This window comes from Nasonia vitripennis, chromosome 1 (assembly GCF_009193385.2).
Source record: "Nasonia vitripennis strain AsymCx chromosome 1, Nvit_psr_1.1, whole genome shotgun sequence".
In the NCBI taxonomy this organism is placed as follows: Eukaryota; Metazoa; Arthropoda; class Insecta; order Hymenoptera; family Pteromalidae; genus Nasonia; species Nasonia vitripennis.
In genome coordinates, this window is record NC_045757.1 from 26206088 (window position 1) to 26229722 (window position 23635).

At 40.2% G+C, this 23635-nt stretch overlaps 3 protein-coding genes across 4 annotated transcripts in view; 1 reads left to right on the plus strand and 2 right to left on the minus strand.

Annotated features, from left to right (window-relative positions):
- LOC100118809 (alpha-mannosidase 2) overlaps positions 1-23635 on the minus strand; it is a 258498-nt gene that overhangs the window by 228669 nt on the left and 6194 nt on the right. The window lies entirely within an intron of this gene.
- LOC100680334 lies at positions 10267-11525 on the minus strand. The gene is made up of 3 exons (XM_003425309.3): positions 11256-11525; positions 11125-11181; positions 10267-10723 (listed from the first exon to the last, which is right to left on the minus strand). Exons 1-3 carry the CDS (start codon positions 11484-11486, stop codon positions 10595-10597), a joined length of 417 nt encoding a protein of 138 aa, XP_003425357.1. The 5' UTR covers positions 11487-11525; the 3' UTR covers positions 10267-10594.
- Positions 11591-15051, plus strand: LOC103315382 (protein PXR1-like). 2 transcript variants are annotated; one of them, XM_032596126.1, is made up of 7 exons: positions 11591-11788; positions 11910-12154; positions 13069-13262; positions 13341-13436; positions 13512-13574; positions 13668-13860; positions 13952-15051. In XM_032596126.1, the coding sequence occupies exons 5-7, from the start codon at positions 13563-13565 to the stop codon at positions 14377-14379; spliced, it is 633 nt and encodes a 210-aa protein (XP_032452017.1). In that variant the 5' UTR covers positions 11591-11788; positions 11910-12154; positions 13069-13262; positions 13341-13436; positions 13512-13562; the 3' UTR covers positions 14380-15051. The 2 variants fall into 2 exon arrangements, with proteins under 2 accessions (XP_032452017.1, XP_031777227.1); XM_031921367.2 differs by having other exon boundaries at positions 13668-13869; positions 13952-14553.

Here is a 23635-nt window from a genome sequence, read left to right on the forward strand (position 1 = left end):
GTTTTTTTTATTCTACTTGTAATAATGTCATAGTATTTGTCAGAAGGGACTTTAAGCTTAATCCAATACTGTAAACTCATTTGTTAATGAGTTTACAGATTGGAGTGACATTTTGTACAATTTCATTCAATTCAGCTTTGAAATTGTCATCAAATAAATTTGTGAAAATTTCGTCATTTATCGTAACATCCTCTAATAAACAAATAGATTTCATAATTTCTAAATTTTTTAAAATGCTTCCGCAAGTATCTCGAATGTAACAAAATCTTGTATCGGGATAATTCTTTAATTTTCCACCTCCTAGTATACATGCATTGTAATTGTTGGACTAATAGAAATAAACATTCAATAGTCTTTATACTGTTATGATATACATTTTCTTACAGCTACTGTAAATTATTAGACATAATCATTGTTAAAAAAAAATGTAATTATTCATGTGAAAAACTGAGGATTATACTGAATAATGAGATTTATTATCATATTATTAATGATATATATTATTTATTTTGAATCAAAGTCACTTTGGAGTCCAGAGGTTAGAAAATATTTTGCTTTCAATTCATTAGTAAAACTCGTAAAATCTATATACAAATGAAAAAATAAACAAAATCATAATTACCTGTATTGATTTTGCATTCCAAAGGCTAGAGATAAATAAATAAATAAACTGTAATGACTGTGATGCACTTCTACAATGACAGCTCACGGCCGACGATAGTATACCACCCTGTGCGTATATTATACCGGTATAATACGTATACTATACTCGAGCAGAGTGTCTTAACATCCCTGCCGGTAATCCCAAAGAAACCAAAAATAACCTAATCGCTATTTACCCAGCACAAACTCAGACGACGACGTCGCGACAGCGACGGCGACAGCCGTCGTCATTTCGAGATGCCCTAGACGTCGCTCAGACGGGAAAGAAAGAAAAAACGACGAGGATAGAAAAACTTTCCACGAAGGATAAAGTCTGCACCGGCAAATCTGACAATTGTTACGTCGAGAAGAGTCTCAGGGAAATGCGCTCGCGAGATTTTCAAGGATAACCCGAAGAAGCGGCGCGACCTTATAACATTCAGCATCCGCAGAAAGGCTGCTCTGCTCCTTCAGAAAGAAAAGAAAAAAGAGGCAAGGGAGAGAGCAGCCAGGAGTAGAAATGCGCCGGTGGTGGGCAGAGCGGCAGTAGCTTATTAAAATTCAAATACCGCGACTGCTGCTGCTGCTCGGAAGGCTACGAGTCTTGCCGAGAAGCAGCAGCAGCAGCGGGGAGACCAATATGAATACATTACGGCGTGTTTGCAGCCACTGCTCGGCCGGTAATGCCTTCTATTAGAATCATGCCGTCGCATTTTAATACAGCCGTGCCGCCGCACGTCGTCGCTCTCGCAGACTCTGTCACGGATGAAAAAGCTCATTGGGGCTCACTGGCAGCTTCTGTGTACAAGGTCCTCTGCGGCTCACTCGTGTTTATGCGCGTTCGCTCGTCGAGCAGTTATATATGCAGGGGGAATGCACTGGCACCGGAATGTTATACCGAATTAAGACGAGACTCTGATGAGTTGGGCGACGCTAAGTTGATGAGAAGCGTATGAAAGCGCGCGTTAATGAAATTGGTGTACGTGAATATGGGATTGTCTGCATGATAGCGGATGTATATTGCGGTATACCTTTGAGGAGGAATAGCTTTTACAAATCTTTGCGTTTCTATAGCGATATTTTTTATGAAAAATGTATAATTTTCTGTAAATTTGTAAAATCAACACGCATTATGATGCGAGCACACACGCGTCATCTAATTTGCGCATTAATTGGCGAATGCATGTATACGCGCGGTGTTTGCTGAGCTGTCTACGTTGAAATCCATTTGCTGCTTTGAACACGCAATGGACAAACATTAATTAATGTAGGTATTAATACGGGACCGTGTTTGATTTGTGTTTTAGAGGCGATACATCCCCCTCAAAATGAAAAAGGATTAAATATTTCATCGATCGATGATAATCGGTACGATTACAGCAAAATCACGCGGACATCTCCCGATTCATATAAATTAACATTCGAATTTTCGCGGCTTCCCTTACACGCCGCAATCAGCCTTGTCTCTCAAAGGTGTGCGATATATAACGCAGCTCTTACCAGGCGCGAAAGAAAAAGATACGTGTTAAGAGATAAAAGCTCGAGAGAAAAGAGACAGAGAGAAGAGATGGGAGGAAATGCGGGGAGAAAAGCAGCGCGGCTCTCGGGCCAGCAGATTCAAATAGCGGCGCGCATTCAGGGGTGTGTGTACATCCAACGGGCGGCTGGCTATGCCACTGAGATAAAGCCGCCTCGTTCCGCTTATCACACGTCGAGATCGCCGGTGTGCAACCTCTCTCTCTCTCTCTCTCTCTCGCCTTCTCTCTATCTTCCAGGCCGCTCCTTTCTACCTTTTTCCCCTGACACGTATACGTTGCCGCGCCGAGAGAGCGGGCGGGACAAGTAAGCGCTCACAATGTATACAAACCAGACACCCCGAGAGCTGCTGCTGCCTATCCAAAAGCCCGATGAGGGCCAAATGGCCGAGAGATAGAGACGAGGCTAAAGAGAACGACGAGCTCAAGAGCTTTCCACTTATAATTCGCGAAAGCTCTGGTCATGGGAGTGGAGCCGTTCGGTCTATATATATATAGCTACGTGTATTCCTAAATAGAGCTTGCAGCATTCCGGGGCGGTGATTCGAGTGCAGGATAATGAGAGGGACGCCCCGACGGAGAGCGAGGCGAGGAGATAACGGTAAAAAAAATAGTAATTTCCGAGCCAACGCTCTCTCTCTCTCTCTCTCTCTCTCGCGGCTATATACTGTAGCGACATTCGGGAGAGCTTAATGAAGAGCCCAGGAAAATATTGGCCCTTCAAAGCTCAACTCGACTCGACGGGTGTATTATGAGCGGATGGACTAGGAAGGAGATGGGAAGCAATGGATTTTGAGGGGCTGCTGGTCGTTACTGATTGCTGGTGAAACTAGGGCAAATAATGACACCTATATATAGACTTTCAATCACTGACTTCAATCAAACGGTCAAAATATCAAAGAAGTATACAATGTATCCCTATATTTACGCTATAACTACTCACTGGCCAAAAAGCCATCATCGCTCCGCAGATGAGATGGCGAAGGCGAAAGCAGAATTTCGTATTCATTTATGCGTGCAAAACTAACACCGTTTCTTTTTCTCAATGGTATAACAACCTGGCCCAAGCGAGGACATGATTCCGCAGGGAAATTATGTCGCGCGAAAAGAGGATCTCATAGCTTGGTTCAAACTCAATCCCGTTACATTCACGGTGTTTATTTCAACGACTTTTTTCTGCCTTTGACTTTATTCGAAAAGCGATGAATAATTCACGAGGAGAGATAAATGCATTATCATATCGCTCGATCCGCTATACACGCGCCTGATGCGATGCACGGAAATGAATGCTTTTAACAGAAGTGAAGTAATTAATTATGGAAATTTCGAAAATTACCAAAAAAGGAATAAAGGAAGAAGCGGTGCTGCAACGGCGATGGTGTAATCGTGATGTACGCTATATACGACTAAGATGATATGATCTGATATAGCTATATGATTTTTTCAATTTTCATGTAATTTTCTATGAGAGGAGTTTCTATGAGTTCTGTAAAATTAAATGTAAGACACTTCACTGAAGTAATCACTTCTTTATATTACATTATTTATACTAAATTGCTCTGCCATAATATTTCCATTGAGCCGAACAACTATCGATTCATTATGCATTCGATAAAAGATTCCTTTAAAAATGTTCATTCCAATTGAACGTACATACCAGCGCACGTTCTGCGTGCAAAAAATTTAATTATGCATTCTCTAGCTGCGAACGTTACAATAGGAAGCATTAAGCATGCGAGCAAATCCGCGAGCAGTCAGACTGATTGTCCGCCACTATCAATGATACATATCGATCAAATAATCGATCGCAGCTCCACGGGTTCTTGCAAAGGAATATCGATTAATTTTTCCACCCGTCGCGACTTCCTCTCTGCGTTCGCTGAACGAATTCGGGGATGTATCGATTTGTATTTACGTATTATAGTTTACCAGACGAGAGCGCGGATGCGGACCGCAAACGCGTATGTTTGATCGCATTATCGGCGAGCGCCGGGGCTTGACTGGACGTCCAGCTGAGGCAGAGAGTGTGTGCTGGTCTACATGTAGAATTGATCGACGGATCAATGGGTATTTGTTCGACGCTGCTGGGGACTCCCCGAATTCGTTCCCACGCAGAGCTTTGTCACCGGCTGACCGAAATGCGACTGACGATTTTCTATTGTTTGAATGTGTTGACTAATGTGTCTAGAGAGAGTGTGTGTCTCTATAATAGAGTGATATTAGTTATCCCTGTGAATACAACAGTCATACATGATTTGGTTTGATTTTCGCCTTGCCATGGCCGACTTTTTCTGCTCGATGACGGATAAATACTGTTCTAGCATCTTATTCTCAATAGCAATAGATAAGATTTATTTATTTTTTTTAAATATAAAAATGATTCATGTATAAGTAGGCTTTGAATTTTGGTTTAGAAAGGTCGTGGATTCCCTCGGCAATCAGCAATTTTTTCAAGCGTATATTTTTGAGAAAGCTTCATCCAACTACTCTCGCTGACAAATCATAATTTCACCAGAAAAAATTATGAAAATTCCAAGTCCACGAAAAGCTTTTACGAGCTAATTATTAAAATTACCTCCGCCGTGTGCGCATCACGTCATCCCTTCCAGCCGCAAGAATCAAACATTAAATCTCATCGCAGCACGGCTTGCACAATGCATCGCTTGCGTCACTATACATATTACTCCATCTCGGAACTCGAGCCCCTCGCGCGCAGGCACAAAGGTATTAACCCATCCAGAATCCGTGTGCTGCATGCAGCGCTGCGAACCTAGCTCGAAATTTAGCCGCGCTGAAATTCGGCATACGCGCTGCTGCCGTATACGCGTCGCTATATCCAAAGTTCCCAACATTTCGCGTGCACACAACAGCAGAACGCCACCATCATCAGAGCTGCATCTCGGTGCGGGACACGAGATCCTTCCGTCGACAATAGCGCATACGCGTGTGCATATGTACGCGGGCCGGACAGACGACGAGCGCGTCCTTTGCGCCTATGAACTTCGGAGGCCTGCGGTTCGCGAAGAGGAAAGGGTGCTCGTGCAAATCGTCGATGACACTGGCCAACCATTACCGGCCGCAGCCGCACATGGCCAAGCGAGGGACGAATTTCAGATCGCAATTGAACCGCTGCAAATTTGCGGCCTGCAGCGGCGGCGCTCGAGTTACAGCAATCAAATTAATTGCAACGTAAAATAACACGCGCGTAGACGTCGGCGCGGTAGAGCTCGTTTCATTATTGGATAAATTCGAGAGTGAGAGAGAGAGAGAGAGAGAGAGAGAGAGAGAGAGAGAGAGAGAGAACAAAGGAATGCCGCGTGCGCACTCGGTCGCGGGTGCGTTATGTCGAAAATTTTCGCGTTTGCGTCGAGCTGATCGATTTTTCGTTTCATATTTCCCGCCGCTGGATTCCTATTACATTATTAAATCGAGCCGGGACGATTCTAATGACAAGTTCCTGCTGCCGTGTATAGGGGAACGAGAAAAAAACACGCCTGCGCATGGCAGAGAGGGATTGCGAGAGAGGAGAGAGAGATGAAACGAAAATTCAATTTTGCTAAGAAAAATAAATAGAGGACGAGAAATTGGGAGGATGAAATACCGGGCTCGGAAGAAGTGAAGAACAAAGGGATACGCGCTCGAGCAGACGAGTGAAAAGGGTGGAAGGGGGCGGAAAGGTATTATATATACGCCAAAACGAACGAAATTGTTATAAGGAATCGCTGTGGTGGAGGCCTTTCTAACGGTCATTATTCCCGTTAATACGTTATTTTAGCATTAATGCGCGAGCCATTCATTAGATTAATTAGACTGATCGTACTCTGGTCATGTGCAGTCTCGAAGTCTCGTTAAAATTCCTGATTCCGAGGAAATTGCTCTCGTGCCTCTTTCTCTCTCCCGAGCCCTTTCCAACATAATCTACACTAAGTGTCCTCTTTATTTAAATTTCCCTCAAGAAATGAAATGTGTGCTTGATGAAATTAAATTCTCCGTGCGGTCTGTCATATTTTGAATAAGCGCTTGGTTGTCTGCGAGGCGAACAGAAGTCACAACCAGCGACCGACGACTTTTTTTTCGTGTTCATTGTTGGTGGATAAGGAACTTTCTGAAAATAAAAAGTTACCTCTATACTAGAAATTTTAAGCCAGTTGAAGTATGCAAATTCTTTCTCAAAAGAGAAAAATTCAACGGCAATCGTAACAGTGGTATCTTCAAGGGAATTGAAGGTAATCCCTACGTCTACGTAGATTTAAAACGATGAAGAAAACGTAAGATCCTCGATCGTAAAGTCTTTTCGCCTTCAGTTAAGAATCGTTAAGGACTAGTCGTATACACAGAATATAACGGAGAGCTTTACGCAGAGAAAAGATTCGTCTCGTCTTTTACGGTTGAGTGCGGAAACCTTCCTAGGAAAGACTCTTTTATGATGGGAACCATTATATTAAAAAGTGTTTGAACAAGATATTTTTTATAGTGTGGGTATCGTTGCTCTATAAAATCTTTGTGTGCCGCCTTATAATTTTTGTTCATAAATTTATTTATAAAACCCTATTTTAAGACTGAAATAACGTCTTGCTTTAGTACAATTTATAGATCTAAATTTGAATGATACAAAAACATATCATCATTTATCATTGAAATATGTATACCTATGTTCTTGTTTAAAATGCGCATTGAATGATAGAGCCAATAATAATGTACATGGCAAAAGTTATGTAATATTAATTTTAATGCTTCAACATTTGTACTTAGCGTGCCAAAAATGTAGAATAAATGGGAAGGAAGTTTAAAATTCATATTTTATAGTTATAAATGCGACGGGTCTGCATCTGCGATTTGAACGCAGATATATTTATGAAAACTTCATTGTTCGATAAACATAGATACTACATCAAAGACTGTTGTCTTCTTCCATGCCTATGATTACTTTTTATGCATATAATCCCACCTGATTACGCTCATCTAGATGTTCATAAGCGTATAATTGCGGTGATGCGTAATATGCATAGTTTTCATCGTCAATCTTCAATCCACTGCTATACTCAGCATTTATTTGTGTGTATATTTATTCGCGTGAATTAATCATTAGCTCTATATGCATACTAATTTTATTTCTGCCTTAACAAATGCATTAATATTCAAAAACCAATTATACCATTATTCCCGACGAATCCACAAAAGTATAGAATCATCCTGACAACTCGAGTACAACAGCTCATCACGACGTTTAGTAGCACGAAAGTAAAGCGACCCAGATGAAGAACAAAGAATCCAGAAAAGAATCCACCGTTAGCTGAAAGAAAAGGCCTAAATCACCGCGTTCACGTACGAGCACGCCTGAAAAAAAGAAGCGCAAGCCTCTTTTCATACATACGAGCGCGCACGCGCATATCGCGTCACGCAGCCAAGATCATAACTCCGTTTACATAATTACCGGTGAGCTCTTTTGTATACAGTCGTTGCCTCGAAGGAGCGCAGCGAAGACAAGCTCTACTTAGGCCAGGCGTCGCTTGAAAATGCTGCGACGACACGCGTGACACTTCCGCTCCTGCCCTCAGTTGACTCGAGGTGTTCGCGTGCCAGCAGTGTTGTTTCCTCCGCTGACTTTCCTTCGCTACCGCTTGTCTTTTACCGCACGCCGCGGCGCAATATATAGCGAGCACGACAACGTCGCACCTTTAGTCTTATCCGCGCACGGGCTTTATTATTTTCTTCATACTCGCTTGCTTTTCTTTAATCAGGCTTGATTACGCGAATTACCTGACTGAGCCGAGCAGCGCGTAAAAATTGCCAATGTTTGTATAAACTTTATATAAAGTTCATGTTTAGCCAAACCTTATCTAAATGTAGCCAATGGGCCATTATTGCCTATGCCAAACTTGCAATTTTACATTACATGAATGTTTAGATAAACTTCAGCTTTAGTTTGTAAGAACTTCGCCTACAGCTTTTCGAAAAACTTGCACTAATGTTTATTAAATTTATTATCACTTTATGTAAACTTAAGGCAAAGTTCAGCTAAAGTTTGTCTGGTTTTTTAAAGTTAGCGGAATGCTCATGCAACGGTAAGTAATCGATGTATTTGTTTAAATTTAAAAATAATGCTGCAAAAGTGTAGAGGTATTAAACATTTTATTAATAATATTCACTGAGTAAAGCAGTATTATTATTATTCTACCTCATTAAAATTAGTTTGATCTACTATGTAGTATTGATCATCGACTATAAAATAGTAACAAACATTAATTATGCTTGTTATGTTAATAGCAATAAATTCATGGTCCATCGTGTTACACTTATAAATATTAAGTACTGGAGATTGTGTAATGGAATTTCCAAAAGCATTTTCTACTGCACATTTCGTGACAATTGCGTACACTGAACAATTTTGATTGCATTCATTGCATGGGGTTTCGCAGTTACAGTCGCACACTGTAATGAATTGTTGAACAACGCCAAAACTATTTACATTATTATTACTGTACTTAATGCATGAAGAATTTGATTTTTTTGTGTACGCGTATGCTGCATTTTCATAATACATTCCATTTCTCAAGAGGTGTTTGAAAAAATGACATTTAGGATTAAGAACATTATAGTGAATTCTCATGGCATTCATAACAAATTCTGGAATCTCGGTATGTTTGATATAACAACCTATGGCAAAAAGATTATCTCGCAAAAACTTGGCCTTGTATCTATGAGTACCTGAATGATCCATTTTTTTACAAATTTTATAAGCGTCAGTTTCTGGTCGTAAAAATTGTTCTTTCAATTCGGATAGCGATAAGAATGTTGATAACGATGAATAAATTTGTAACTCTGGGTAGCGAGAGCCGTGTATATATGATTTAAGTACGCCGTTTAAGTTTTCAAACGGAAAACAACTCATGGTCCAAAGTGGACCGAATTTTCTTACATCATCAGATAAATGAAGCAGCAAATGCAAATTACAGGTCAAATTTTTTCGGCCGTACAAAATGTCGAACCTCAAAACATATTCATTGAGTAATCGTTTCGCCTCAATTAACATTGCATTTGAAATACTCGAAGAACATAAAAGTGTAATTCCATGTACTAGTAATATGTGGTGTTCGAAATAACGATTTGACATTATATTTTTTAAACTGCTAAGCTGTACACTAATAAAAATATTTTCAATTCAGAAGCTTTCCAATCAGCGTGGTCTGATAGTTTACGTGGTATTCTAGGGAGAAATGAAGGCAGAGCTAGACTTTTAATTTTTTTATCAATTACGTCGATAAAAGCATAAAGAGAAAAAGGCTGCGTACGGTTTTCACTTTCAAACCATAAGAAAGGTAACTTTTTTGTCATACCTTGAAACACGCAATGCATAATGTCGATCGCTGTCGATTCTACGTAATTATACATTATTTTATTTAAAGAAGAAGGTCCTTTTACACCGGATATATGACGATTTGCTATTTGAGCAGTTTCAGCTAATAATTCAGTTTCATTTGTAGTTCGCAAGTCTAAATTTTCGGTATACGGAAAAGTTTGAACATTTTCAAAACGTTGAGTTTCAATTTTACAATGGGAACAACCAAATTTGCCATTAAATTGTTGAAAATTTAAAAATATTGCTTTTGCACACAAATCGCACGTTCCTGCTATAATTTGTGCTCGAACGCGTATATTTGTTAAGTTCTCCAAAGTAACGTCTACGCCTCTGAACAATTTTTTCAAATTTCCTCGGAAAGCATCTAAAAACATGTTTACCGGCGGTTTATCTCGACCAAACCATAGCCCTGCTATAATCATATTTTCTTTCCTGATTCTTAATTTATAAGGTAGCTCATTAATCATGAGATATAATGGCCAAATGCTTATTTTTGAAGACCTAAATAACGGCACTCCATCAGAGTTCGAGACGAACGTAATATTATTACGGTTAGTTAAAAACTCTTCTGGTAGGGAATTATATACGGAACCGTCATATATGTCTTCAAAATTAGCCTCATTTTCTTTTTGACGAGCACTGCGATCAATTAAACTTTCGTAAAATCTCGATCTTCTGTAAAGCGAGGTGATTTGAGATAGTATCGATACTTCAATAAAATATGTAATATTGTCGCGACTGTTACATCTATTACAAAATTGTACATTCAATTTAGAAAAACATTCAGAGCAGTAATAATGCTTCTTAAGTGGCGCATTAATATCACTAAAAAAATTTTTCAACTTATACAATGTTTTAACGCAGTTATTTGGCTGAATGCAATGCAATGATATGAGCGATAATATACTCGATAGAAGTACACCGGTTACTCAAGTACAACGCAAAACAACAGTAAAAATTGACAGAATACCTTCTGCGACCGATAGCGGAGCACCTGGATATACCGGTTGATCAGCGGCATCCACAAATACGTTATCTTCGCCGAGATCTTCGCTTTCTATGCTTGATTCGTCTTCTTCCGAGGTATCTTCCGGCTCCTCTTCTGATGAACTTGCGTCGTCGTTAACCGCATCATCAGATGAAGTGTCCTGATGAAGATTGTGTTTAGCTCCGACCGCGTATTCATCTATATACACGCATTATTGTCAACATCGAAATGATTCCTTTTATACTGAACCAAGCAAGAAATTATAATTTCTATGTATCACGGACAAATTTTCGTGTGGGTGGCAGGGCCAAAAGTGAGAGCAGAGAATTACGCGAGTTTTTCTCGGCGCTACCCTCTCTTTTTGAAAGCGCTGCGCTCCCGTGCGAGAGCTCCGCAGTCCGTCCGGCGAAGGAGCACGTTCAAGGTTATGGCATTTCCTCCGCGGACTGCGCGGGGCTCTCGCGTGGTAGCGCAGCTCCCGAAAAGCCATTTTACGCCGTTTACAAAAAGTAGCACGCATTTTCATTAAAGGTAATGTTTGATAAACGTGTTGGAAAATTCATAATTATAACCTTGTACTATTTTTATTTTGTAAATACCTTGGTTATAGTTATCACCGTCGAGGTTATCATCGGAATAAAGCTGCGCCTCAACGTCTGTAAAATTATGACAAACGAAATCCCGAAATACATTACTAGCTACAAAGATTAAATGCGATGAAAACAATTACTTCCTCGATCCGAAATCGTGCTGTTGACGCACGAGGTATGAGAATAAGAATTTCGGTCGCTGCTTGACTTGCTGCCCGAGGAACATGAATCGATGTGACTGCTATCACTGCTTTCATTTTCAGAATCGCTGATGCTTTCTTCGCTAGAGCTGGCGGCACATGCAGCAAAAAACGATAATTACTCGATCGAGAGTAATTATCGTCAACTTCGTCGATTTTTCGCTTCGGCATTTCAATAGTTTGTTTACATACAAATACGCAGACTGTTACGCGAATGACGTTCGTTACTATAGCCTATATTGCATTTCAATTATTTATTGTTGCTAATATCACGACACATCGCGACAGCTTGATTCACGTTAATTGAAAAGCGTCTTTCTTAGACAAGACGAGCAAAATGTTTGTGCTTATTTTGTGGGAGGATAGTAAAGAGAAGGACGTTGTAAGCCCAGAACACGTGAAAAAGAGGAAGGGTAAAATTGTAGCGAAATGGGGAAGCGGCTGGTTTCCAGCGAAAATCGTGAAAAAAAGCGGTAAGTTTTATGGCGTAAAATAACCTAACCAGAATCATAACGCATTACATTGCGAATCTACACAATGTTTGCTTGACTTAAGTTGCATTACTTTCTATTTGAATTTATTTTCATTTCTCAGAAGACAAAAATTGGCTGGAATCTTTGGAGGTTACCACCAGAAGGTGAAATCGTAACTCCTGAAAAAAGAATGTCAATTTCAAGCGACTTGATGGCAGAACGACGGAATCATCGTCTAATTATCAAAGAGAGGGAATCGCAGAGACAAGAAGTGATGGCGGATTACAATAAAGAACTCATGAAAAAAAGCTCTATATTCAATGATGATTCGGAAGCGGAATAATCTGATCAAGCTAGCAAGTATAAGTAAGTTTTGAATATTTTATTATACATGTACTTATTATAAAGACGTATGCATATTGTAATCGGTCGGTAGTGTGCAGTGCACTGGCCTTCTCTTTCGCTATAGCACGATGCACGCGCGAACGGGTGGCGGATATTTCGCGGCCGCGAATAATTGTGATTGTGCCGTTTAAGTATTTCACAAAGCTCTATTCCCGCGTCCTATCTCTCTCTCTCTCTCTCTCTCTCTCTCTCTCTCTCTCTCTCTCTCTCTCTCTCTTTCTCGCAAGCGAGCAAGCGACGCTTTTCAGAGGAACTGCAGCGGTGCAGAAACGCGCGCTGTGCCGCATTTCTTACGCGCACCATGGGTTATTTCGCTATCCCTCTCTCTCTCTCTCTCTCTCTCTCTCTGTCTCGTGCACGCTTTGTGTATTATAAAGTATATGAGGAGTGAGTGTGTGTATCTGGCGGTATAGGGAGCCGCATTATTGCCGTAAAATACGATTAGGTGCAAGACTCGCCTGGCGCGCTAAACATGTCGACTCTCTGAAAGGCGCAAGACTGCTGCTGTTGTCTTTACACTCGTGTATAGGTAGGTATAGTTGATTGTGTGCATGTGTACGCGATGTCAGATATTTATGTAGACGAAGGAAAAGTATCCAGGGGTTGGGAAATTACTACGTTTCGTAATAACTGGAGTCGCGTCATACAATTTTAAGTAGATCTAGGACGACTACGGCAATACACATCTCGAAAAGTTCTCGACCTCTGTGCGATAAATCTGAGCTATGCAAAACGAAGTCTCTCAAATATTCCCATACACACACCGCACAAAGCCCTACGTTCGCGCAAAGCACTATATTATATATACAAAAGTTTGATTTTCTTTATTGGAAGTTACAAAATGTTTTTTGTAACTGTGTATCTTATATTTGCAGGGATGGTGATGATAACGATAGTTCATCCGTAGAAAACGGGCTTGAGTCATCCAAACGCGAAAAAAATGCCGACAAATCGCACGATAAAAAAGTTGATCATTCGGCTAAAGATGTTCCCGAGACCTCAAATCACGACAAAGATAGAAGAAAATTGCAAGATGAAATCACTTGTGTCTGCGCAAATATACCCTTAGGTACCTAATTACGTACTAATTTTAATAAAAGTGATATTTTATAATCGGAAAGAAATTTACTAATAATTCTCATTATAGTGTCGAAAGAAGACTTGGATAAATTAGAAGTTGTTGTCACTAGCCCGAGCCATACATGCAGTGCTAACTAACTTACCTGAGGTTACACTGCAAGAGGTAAATTAAAATAAAATGAATATTGTAAGTTTGCAAATAAAAAAAAAATTCTTACTGAATGATTGTTATTTTTAGAATCACGATGTCGCTGGGCAAAACGAAATAAAAAATGAATCTTCTATTGAAATGGACACTGATGTTAGTAATCGCGAGCATGAGTATTAACTATTAAACTTACAAATATATACTATAATAACCTTTTTGTTTTATATTTTGTATATTTTTCTAAAGGTTGAATTGATAAAAGGCTCAGGAATCATCGTGAATGCGTGGAAGCTTCGAAGTATCAAGAACACGTACAGCAAAAATCCGAAAGAGATGGCTCGCAAACTCATGAAAATGATTATTGGAGTTGAACAATTAAAGAAAAGTTCACCAACTGGAAAGAATGGCAGAATTCCTATTCCAACAGACGTGTTTGAAGGTGTCGAACGTATGCTATCTTTTTATTCTTTTTTTTCGAAGTAAAGTTGGATAAATCTTAATTCACTATAGCATTTTATGAAATATTTTAGAATTCGTAAATGACAACGTAGCAAAAAAGAAGTATCAAATTAATGATATGAAAAAAATTATCAACGTAGAATGTGAAGAAGTCAAACCTGATAAAAAGAACAATAAAGAAGAAGCTACGGCATCGAAAGAACAAGATGATTTTGAGCAAGACTTAGAAGAGCTATCAGATGGCGATTTTGAGAAAGACTTAGAAGAGCTATCAGATGGTGATTTTGAGAAAGAAAGTACTGAAATTAAGAAGAATAAGGAAACCAAGAACGATGAAAAAATTGAATATGATAAGAAATCTGAAGAAAAGAAGAAACAAAAACGCCCACGCAAAACTCATCCTCCGGAAACGCTTCAAACTACAAATAGCACAAGAGTTATGCGAGAAAAGAATCCTAAAAGTAATCTCCAGTGTCGATTTGCCAAAGCAACCTTTTGAAAAAAAAAAACGCGCACCAAATAGTTATTTTGCAAAAAATTATCTTATAGTATAATAATAAATCTTCTTGCTTAAGTTGGTTACATATTTGTATGCATAGTGATATTTTGGAAATAGTTCAACTAAACTTTGTCTGAAGTTGATATAAAGTTATAATAAATTCATTAAAAAATACTTGACATTTACGCAATTTTCATAAACTTTCAAAATACTGTGGGCTAAGTTTAAACAAACTAGGGGTGAAGTTTGTCCAAACTTTTGAATGAAGTAAAAATCCAAGTTTGGCATAGTCCCATTGGCTACATTTAGATAAGGTTTGGCTGAACATGAACTTTATATAAAGTTTATACACACATTGGCGATTTTTACGCGGTAGTCGCACCTTTTGTGGTAGACTAGACGGCTGTTTTTTCGCTTGTTTCTTGGGGATATCACGGTCTTTCTAATCCAGAAAAATAGTGATATCTTTTTAAAAACTTGAGAACTATAGCAATTTATGAAATTTTATTTCGCGCTTATAAATTGAGGGTAGCGCAAACTCCACAATGCCTTTCTCTTGCGGAAAATAAAAATGGCTTTTGTAATATCAACACGCGGAGAAAAAGGCGAAGCGGCAAATCGCGAAATTGAACGAGCGCCACTATACCGCAGCGCACACAAATAGGTATACCAGCGGACTAGAGCAAGCCAAGGAAGGTGTGTATAGAGAGCGGGAGAGAGGGACCGTAAACAGTGGTATAAGGTCGGGTCATTGTCTCCATCATAGCGACCTGCTCTCTCTCTCTCTCTCTCTCTCTCTCTCTCTCTCTCTCCCTCCCTCACGCGCGTATCTGGCGCACTGGTGTGCGTTAAAGGTATAGTTCGAACGAAGGTGGAAGGACTCCACCAGCGTGAACAGCAGCGCTATATTCCTCTCCCAGCTATGCGATTCAACGCTACCGTACGCGGACGCGTGCTGCGAACTGGTAGCTTTGGCTGATGATTATTAAGCTGGGCTTCCTGGAGATAACACCTCCGGCCGTTGTTGTATCAGGACTCGTGAATTAATCAGCGCATGAATGATGTTGCACTTGTGACGCGGTAAACAACAAACATTAGAAACACGTATAGTACAACTCATATTCCGATTCCCACAGCCTCGTTTCACATGCCGTTACAGCTCGAGAAACAACAACACGTAATTTTCTTGGTCGCGCCTAAGATTACTTAATTCAACACATCAAGCACCAATGGTGAAAAAAACTCACGTATAAACCTGCACTCGTTACTGCACACGAGTCTCGCGCAGTTACCTTCTAGAAAGGGTTTGTAACCAGCTAGCCAAGCTTATTCCAGGTACAGCTCCGTATAAAGCTATACGTACGCCTTCTCTCTCGCTATCGAGTATGAGCGCGTGTATAAAAAGTCTGGTTACGCGGTTATCAAACTCCCGCGCTCGTGTGCGCACACATAACGCTCGACGTCATGTAGGTACGTCACGTATACCAGGGACTGCAGCGCGACCGTCATTATCGGGACTCCGACTCACCGTGTATGGCGGTGTTGTTGTGTGACTAATTAGAAGGGGACGTTGAATTATCGTGATAAGAAGAGGAGCAGTGTAACGAGTGAATCGTTTACGGCTTCTATGTATAGTATGTACTACCTGCCTAACAATGACTTCTGCGTATGTTGCTGCATGTTCGTGTGGAATGTAGCGGGTCGTTTTGCGCGACGTTAATCAATTTACAGCGGTGTGCAGCCTTTGATGCAAACTTTCGAGATGATTTAATTTGACGTTAATTTTTACTGTGCAGCCACGTGGGCTTTCACTGAAACGGCTATCGTTGTACTTACGTTCATAAGAAAATCAATTATACGATAAAATTGAGGCAAAGTTATAGCGCGACGTTAAACGGCGTTGAAAAATGGTTAATGATCGAAAGAAAAGTGTAGCTCGTTAAGCGAATTTTAACAATTTCTCTCTTTCTTCGCGATGATGAAAAACCGCTGCCAATTCATTGGCACGTAGCTTCCTCCAATTAAATTTATAAGTCTAATAAATAAAATATTGTTTTAATATACAGTATAATCTGCCTGCTAATATATGAGGCAGTTTTTGATATATAATTTAATATATAAGTTTTGGATGGTTTATTGCCCAAAAGTTTGCAGACCCCTCTGTTCTTTTATTACATAATATGAACGCTGCCGTCAATTTTTTTCACTGAATATATCAGTATGACATGGATTCATAGGGAGGGACTTTAACAACGTGCAACGACACCCCTATAAGAGGAAGTAAAAGTTTTGAGAAAAATCGGTTTTTACATTTTAGCTCTTTACTTGAGAACCAATTGATGATATCGTTTAAAATTTTAGCAGTAGATAGCTTTTTTATGGTAAATCACCAAATAAAATTTTGAAGCGTTTGACTACATTTTTTTAGAGATATAAGGAATCAAAAAATTTTCAAAAAAAAATTGTAACCTTGGTATCTTACGAACCATAGGGGTTTGAAAGCTGTGCAATGAACTTAGCAAAAATACATAGAATATCTACTTTTTCCCGAAATCTCAAGTGCCTTTTGGCGTCCGTAATCTAGGCACAAAAAAAACTGATTTTTTCAGTTTTCGATTTATTACTAAAAAAATAAGTAGTCGAATCACTTGAAATTTTAATGGGATATAGTTTGACACGTGGCCCATCGACATAATTTTTTTTCGCGAGGTTCTGTTCGACGTTTAGTTTCAGAGATATGAATTTAAAAAAAATCACCTTTTTCATTTTATCTGCCCAACAAAGCGGTCGATCCCGAGCACCAAACGAGGAAAAGTAGGTAATTTTATTATCTTTCTAATGGATTATAGCTGAATTGTTTGTAACAATGGGATGATTGAAAAAAAAACACAAAATAGTGTTTTTCAAAAATCAACAAATAGCCATAAAAAAAATAGCTGAGAAAATAAAAAAAAATTATTTCCCGAATTCAGAATCCAAAAATATATATGCATGTCAAATTTTATTGATATTGACAGCGAGTAGTTCCAGAAATATTACGGTATACACACACACACACACATCCATACGGACATTTTCTAAAAACACTTGATTTAAACTTCTAACATCAAAAAGTATTTTCCAAAAGTTTTGACAAAACTCAAAAATTTACTATCATAAAGCTTCCTCTAGGAGGAAGCCAAACAAAACCTAGCTCAAGTATAATAGTTCCAGACGCAATAGTCAGACCCACTGCGTTTGATGAAGGGCGTCTCAAAATACGAATTTAATTTCAACGTCCCTTTAACGGCGTATAAAACACCAGGCGAAGTACTTCGAGATCAAGTAGCACATGGCAGACAAGATCATTCTCTGCAAAGGCGTAAAAATACTCTCGCATCACGTAGCCATAAATCAGCGTGAAAACTCGTTGCTCCATCCAAGCTACGTACTGGGATGCTCGTGTCGCGGTAATTTGTCCTCTCCTTCTACTACACGTCTCCCACTTCTCCAGCAGCGTAAAATCTCGCGTAATACTTGGCGAAAGCATAATGCCTGGCCGCACGTATACGAGCGCATACGTTGTGGATCGTTTGGATTTCCCACTTGGCATCAGAGCAGCAGCAGCATCGAGTTACTTGCGCTACTCGGCGTTTTCCGTATACGCCGCGCGCAGCGTCGAGCCCATTCTCCGCGAGTTACTTTACGTGATTCCGGCGGCGGCCAACGAGTAGCAGCAAGTTGCCATGGAATATGTATCCGGAGGTATAGGCTGGCGGCGGCGGCGGTAGGCGAGGGAGAAAATTGAGAAGCGGCGCGATCGGATTATATCCCACGGGCTCACGCGCGCGCGCCGCGCTGTAATTCCTATACGCCGTAGCTCCAATTCTAACGCGATTGCCGCGTGCGTGCGCGCGCGAGCTTTGCCTATGTATATGTATGCATACGCGTCGTGAGCACGTGCGTTTGCATTGAGAAGCTATCAGCGATACGCGGAAAGCACACACGCCGTTGATTCCGATGCTGCTGCTACTGCTTCTCTGCCTCTCTGATGTGCGGAGCTGCTGGATTTTGGATGCTGGAACAGGTTGGCCTGCTATGCGCCGTGGTGTATGCCTCTCCGATTTACATCTCTCGGAGGCGCGTTGTTGCCCTATAGGCCTACTGGTATTGAGGGAAATGCTGCCCGGGGTGTGTATATGGTTGCAGTGCAGCCGTTCTGATGAGCTATACTGTCGATTCTGCGCGAGGCATAATTAAGAGGGAAACGGAGCAGGAGATTCTTGGATTTGCTGGATGAAATTGTAATTTTCGACGATTTGTGTTCTGATGTGTACTTTATTTGTTTCTAATAGTGCTGGAGGCTTTTATGCGGCGATCACGACTTTTTTTCGTGACTGTGACACTTGTTGAACTTTGATTGAACTAGAATCATAACTAGATTCCATACATGAAATAAAGTATTTTTGATTATATAGAGGGATGATGATTATAAAAGCAGTTATGAAATGTTTACTACAAAATATTACATCAGAAAAATCTCCATTGTTGCCCATTTAACTATACCATTTACAGTGCATACAATCATTTAATTGTTTATAAATCCACACAATACTCGGACTTTATAATTGGCAATTACAATTCATTTTGCAATGAAAAGAGGATAACAATCATTGTTCTAGCATTGAATGCATCAATTAGAAAGGCTGCATCTCCACAACACCAAATTAGTTTTCAAAACCTTCTCCCATCGGCACGTTCTTTTTTCTGTTCAATCAGCTTTCAAAACAAAGCATCGGGTGAACAAAAATCACATAAAACCAGATCGAACAAGAAGAAGCGCACAAACAGAGGGAGAGGGTGCGAAAATCGCATTAAAAATACAAAAGCATGAAGAAGCTAGAGGTGTCACGTCGAGGTCGAGTGGAAGCGTCGAAGAGGACATACCGAACAAAAATCGAGAGGAGTGACGTCGGCGTACACTCTCGCGCGTACGTCGACAACAAGGTGACAGACACGCGCTAAAAGGAAAGAAAGACGGAGCTGCGAGGAGTAGTAGCGTCGGCGCGCGATATATTGCATTACAGGACATCTATCGATTCGGCGGAAGCTATCAGCTTTCGTTGCTAGGCGATATCTCTCGATGATATCCACCTTTGCCTGCTGCGTCTCCTTTCTCTCTGTCTCTCGCTCGGCGAGACGGGAGGACGCCGGCAGCTAGCGAACAACCGTCGACTGGTCTCTCACCCTTCGCTTCGAGCGGGATACTAGGTATATGCTGCAGTGCGTGTGTATCGGGAATATTAATATGTTGGGACGCGATGCCGAAGCTGGCTCCGCTGGCGCGTTGTGTACCGTCAGGCGCGTGGGCTCGATGACAGAAATGGACTCGAATAAGGCGGCTCTCTGCGGATATTGTTCGAAAAGTGAATGAAAGCTGGATCTGCGTGATCAAATGTCTGGATAGTTTCGATTATCCTTCAACGACCATATCTCTGAATTTAAAATCGTATGGCGAATACGTGCGAAAAACCTTCGATTAATCATACTAGACATCAAAGAGATGACGACGACGACGACGAAGACCAAACAAGTTAATCAAAATCCGCTGGCCCTTTTCAGAGCGCGAGATAAGAAGATGCATAATAAATATCGAGCCATAAAGCGGACAGTCTTCTTTGTGCTCTAATGCACATACATCGTTATACGCGCGCAAACGCGTATAGCGCTTCCCGCGTGCACTCGCATTTGTCTGGCGCGCAACACATGGACGGTTCAAAGCCAGAGACTATTTTAGCGCGACGAGCCTGGCGTTATCTATTATCAACATTAATAACAATACCGCCTGTAGTGTGCACGCTGTAGAGGAACGGCGGCATACAGCGCGTCGCCCTCGCGTCGCCAAAAGCCGGCCACGTCGCGCATCGGATTCGCGGATAATTATTACGCGGCGTATATCGGAGCCGCGAGGGCTCACTAAATTTATATCACGCAATTCATTTTTAATCCGTTAATTATTTAAAGTAGTCTGTAGCGCGCCGCCAGTTATATTCGCTCTCGTGCTACACTCGTTTTTCACGCATTATTGTTTCGCTGCGGGATTTTCGACGCCGGGTTCCCCCGCGCCGATTTCCGCCGTGTGTATACGCTGGAAAGGATGAGACTTTATTTGCGCTCGGTGCTTCCCGCTGCCCCTCTATCTCTCTCTCTCTCTCTCTCTCTCTCTCTCTCTCTCTCTCTCTCTCTCTCTCTCTCTCTCTCTCTCATTCTTTTTGAACGTGGGGCTTTGGCTAACGCTGTTAATGCGCGCGATCATTTGCTATCGCGCGCTTGTATCTCTTTCGATGGGCTTATTATGTAGTTGGAAATTTATTTCACTTATTATCTTGTTAGTGGTAATTTACACGTCGCTGGGCGGAGCTGCGGGAGCCCGCTTGAAACATTACACTTGTATCGTCGCTGTTTGATTAACGCTTGTTCCAAACGACCGAGAGAACAAGTTTGGTTGCGTTAATACGTGATAACGTGTGTTTATTAATTTTTTTTTTTCAGTTATAGGATGACATTCATTTGCATAATACATTGTTTATCTTAGGCAGAATTCCTCGGCTTCAGAAGCAGCACTCTGCGATCGCGTTAAATATTGCACTCTCCGGCTGGAGAGCATCGAGAAGTTGATTAAATCAAGAGGCATCCCGTCGGAAGAGCGCAAAACATCTGATAAAAACTTGCCCCCGTCATATACAATACGCGAGTTTCGAGCGAAACTAAAATAACTGCAGCAGGTGGCCTGGTATATTATCGGAAACGTCGAGCAAATCAGCCTGCAAACTTTTTACGCGTCTGGCTATCAATCCGTCCATTTGATCACGCGCAGAAGACTTGAGCGACAATCAGAATTCGAACTTACATCAATGCAAGGGCTGCATATCTGCGTCGCGGTGAAAGCTGTTCTTTTCTTACTTAAGCGAAGAATAATAAATAAGTGGGATAAGGGTAATATGATGACGTTAATTGTATGATACTAACGGTAGATCTCGCGCTGCATGCTTCGCTGAATTTGCTCAACATCCTGAATGTTTTCGATCCATATCTTTAATAATAGTTCGCATATACAACGGCGGCCTACTTGCCAAGTGAAGGCTTTTTATACGTCATGGATCAGAAGCAAATTTTGCCATAAAAGAAATTTATTGCTGTTATACTTTTTAAGCCTATTTTGTCGGTAGTTTAGCAAACCATGGAATTAAGAAATTTTCAAGTTTGCAAACGTAACTGCGAATAATGGACCATTCACATTAGGCATAAATTTCAATGCTAAGTGAGCGCGAAAAGTTGTAAACAGAGGTAAAAGTAGCGAAAGTTTAAACTATATGGCCGAGAAATACAGGAGTATTCTACATAATTTCATCATTGTACATTTTTATGCGCTTATCTTTATAGATTGCATAGAAGGGAACACGTAGCAATTTTTAAAGAACTGAAATTTAATGGTATTGATACATTAACCTAATAAGCTGAACATTTTTGTCAAAGCTACCTAGTTTTAAAAATAAGTTTTTTAAAACTATGTAGGTTAAACTTATAAGGCGGTAAATATTTTACTGTTTTGGATCGACAATTTAGTTGGTTTTTCGGATGAAATTAAATTTTGATCACAGAATACTAACTCAACGAAACAAACAAACATCCAAATAATACGCTGCTTAAAATTCCACGAAAAAAAATTAAAATGTGCGAAAAACAGAACGAAATAAACGCGATCGCAGTCGTGAAAGCATAACTAGAAGCGTGCTAGCACGCGACGGTCGCGTTCATTTGCATATATACGCATTATATAGGTAGACTCGTGCACGTGTTGCGATGCTACTGTGCTGTTGCCGGCGCAGAAGTAAAAACAGATCGAATTTATGATAAGACCGTGCATCCGCGCATCACGCCACTGCTCTCTCCCAATATCTGCGATGTACCCGGGACAAACACTTTTTATTATGTTTTTAACGGCGCCGAAATGCTAAAAATATATAGAGGCAAATACGGCAGTGGACGCCGAGAGATTTAAATTGCCCCGTCAGGTATGCCTGTGTGGAGGACGTAAATAATTCGCCGACATCCAATAACTTAGGAGATAGCCGATTAAGGTGACAAAATAAAAAGCTTTGAATTTCATAATTTATATTCGTTTGGCCAATTCAATTTATTTTAAACTCCGTTAGTTCAAGGAAAAGGAATGCGCTCTTCTAGCCTATTTACAATCTATATCGCTAGATATGGTTATGCAGCATGATATATTTCTTTTTACTTTTCCTTCTTAATTTATTTCTGCGAAGCATGCAATTTCAAAGATATATCTTAAAAACAACGTTAAAATAATATCACAACATATACGTAACGAAAATAAATATAGCATAAAAGACACCCTGATAGAGATGTTGACGATAATATTTCCAGAAATAGGCAAGATTTGTATGAACTGGGTAGATTCCAGTATCAACACATCGGTAGAAATCCCATCTAAAATGACATGAATTCTGGAATATTTCTAGCCAGATCTGCTAGAAGTCGTCTGCAAGAGTCGCGGCTACATAACACAACCTTGCTTTTTTGCTTTTTTTTATGGTTCGTAGGATTTGGATGTGCGACCGACTTTTAATTCCCGTGTGTACATAATATACATGTATCACTAATACATCTTTGAATAATATTATAACATATATAATAAGCCACAATTACAAACAGTTACCAAAAAATAGCCTTTATTGCGCCCCGGGTAATTCATTACCTGGCCGAGCAAACATTATTTTTTCCGGCATTACTGAATAGCTTAGCCCGAGACCTTGAATTTAAAAAAAATTTGTCGAAAATGACCGTCCTTATAAAAAATGCGAGCTATTTGAAACAGAGTGAAACAGAGTTCAAAAATGCGTTCAAAACGAGAATTTTCGGTTTTTCGTTTTGGTAACTACTTGTAATTGTGACTTATTATATTTGTTATAATATTATTCATAGGTGTCAGTGGTACACCTTTTAAATAAAATTTTAACAAATATATAATAAGCCACAACTATATGCGTTGGTATTATGTTATCGGCGAGATTTCTCGAGTATTTCTAATCGGGATTCTACCGAATGGATCTGCCGAGCCGCTAGGATATTGACTGTTTCAACCAGCTAAATTTCTACCAGGGCAGAGAAAAATACAAAGTTTGCTGTATGTAAAATAACAGACAGAACAAAATAAAAGCGAAAGAAAAATACATGTACAGAAAGAACGCGT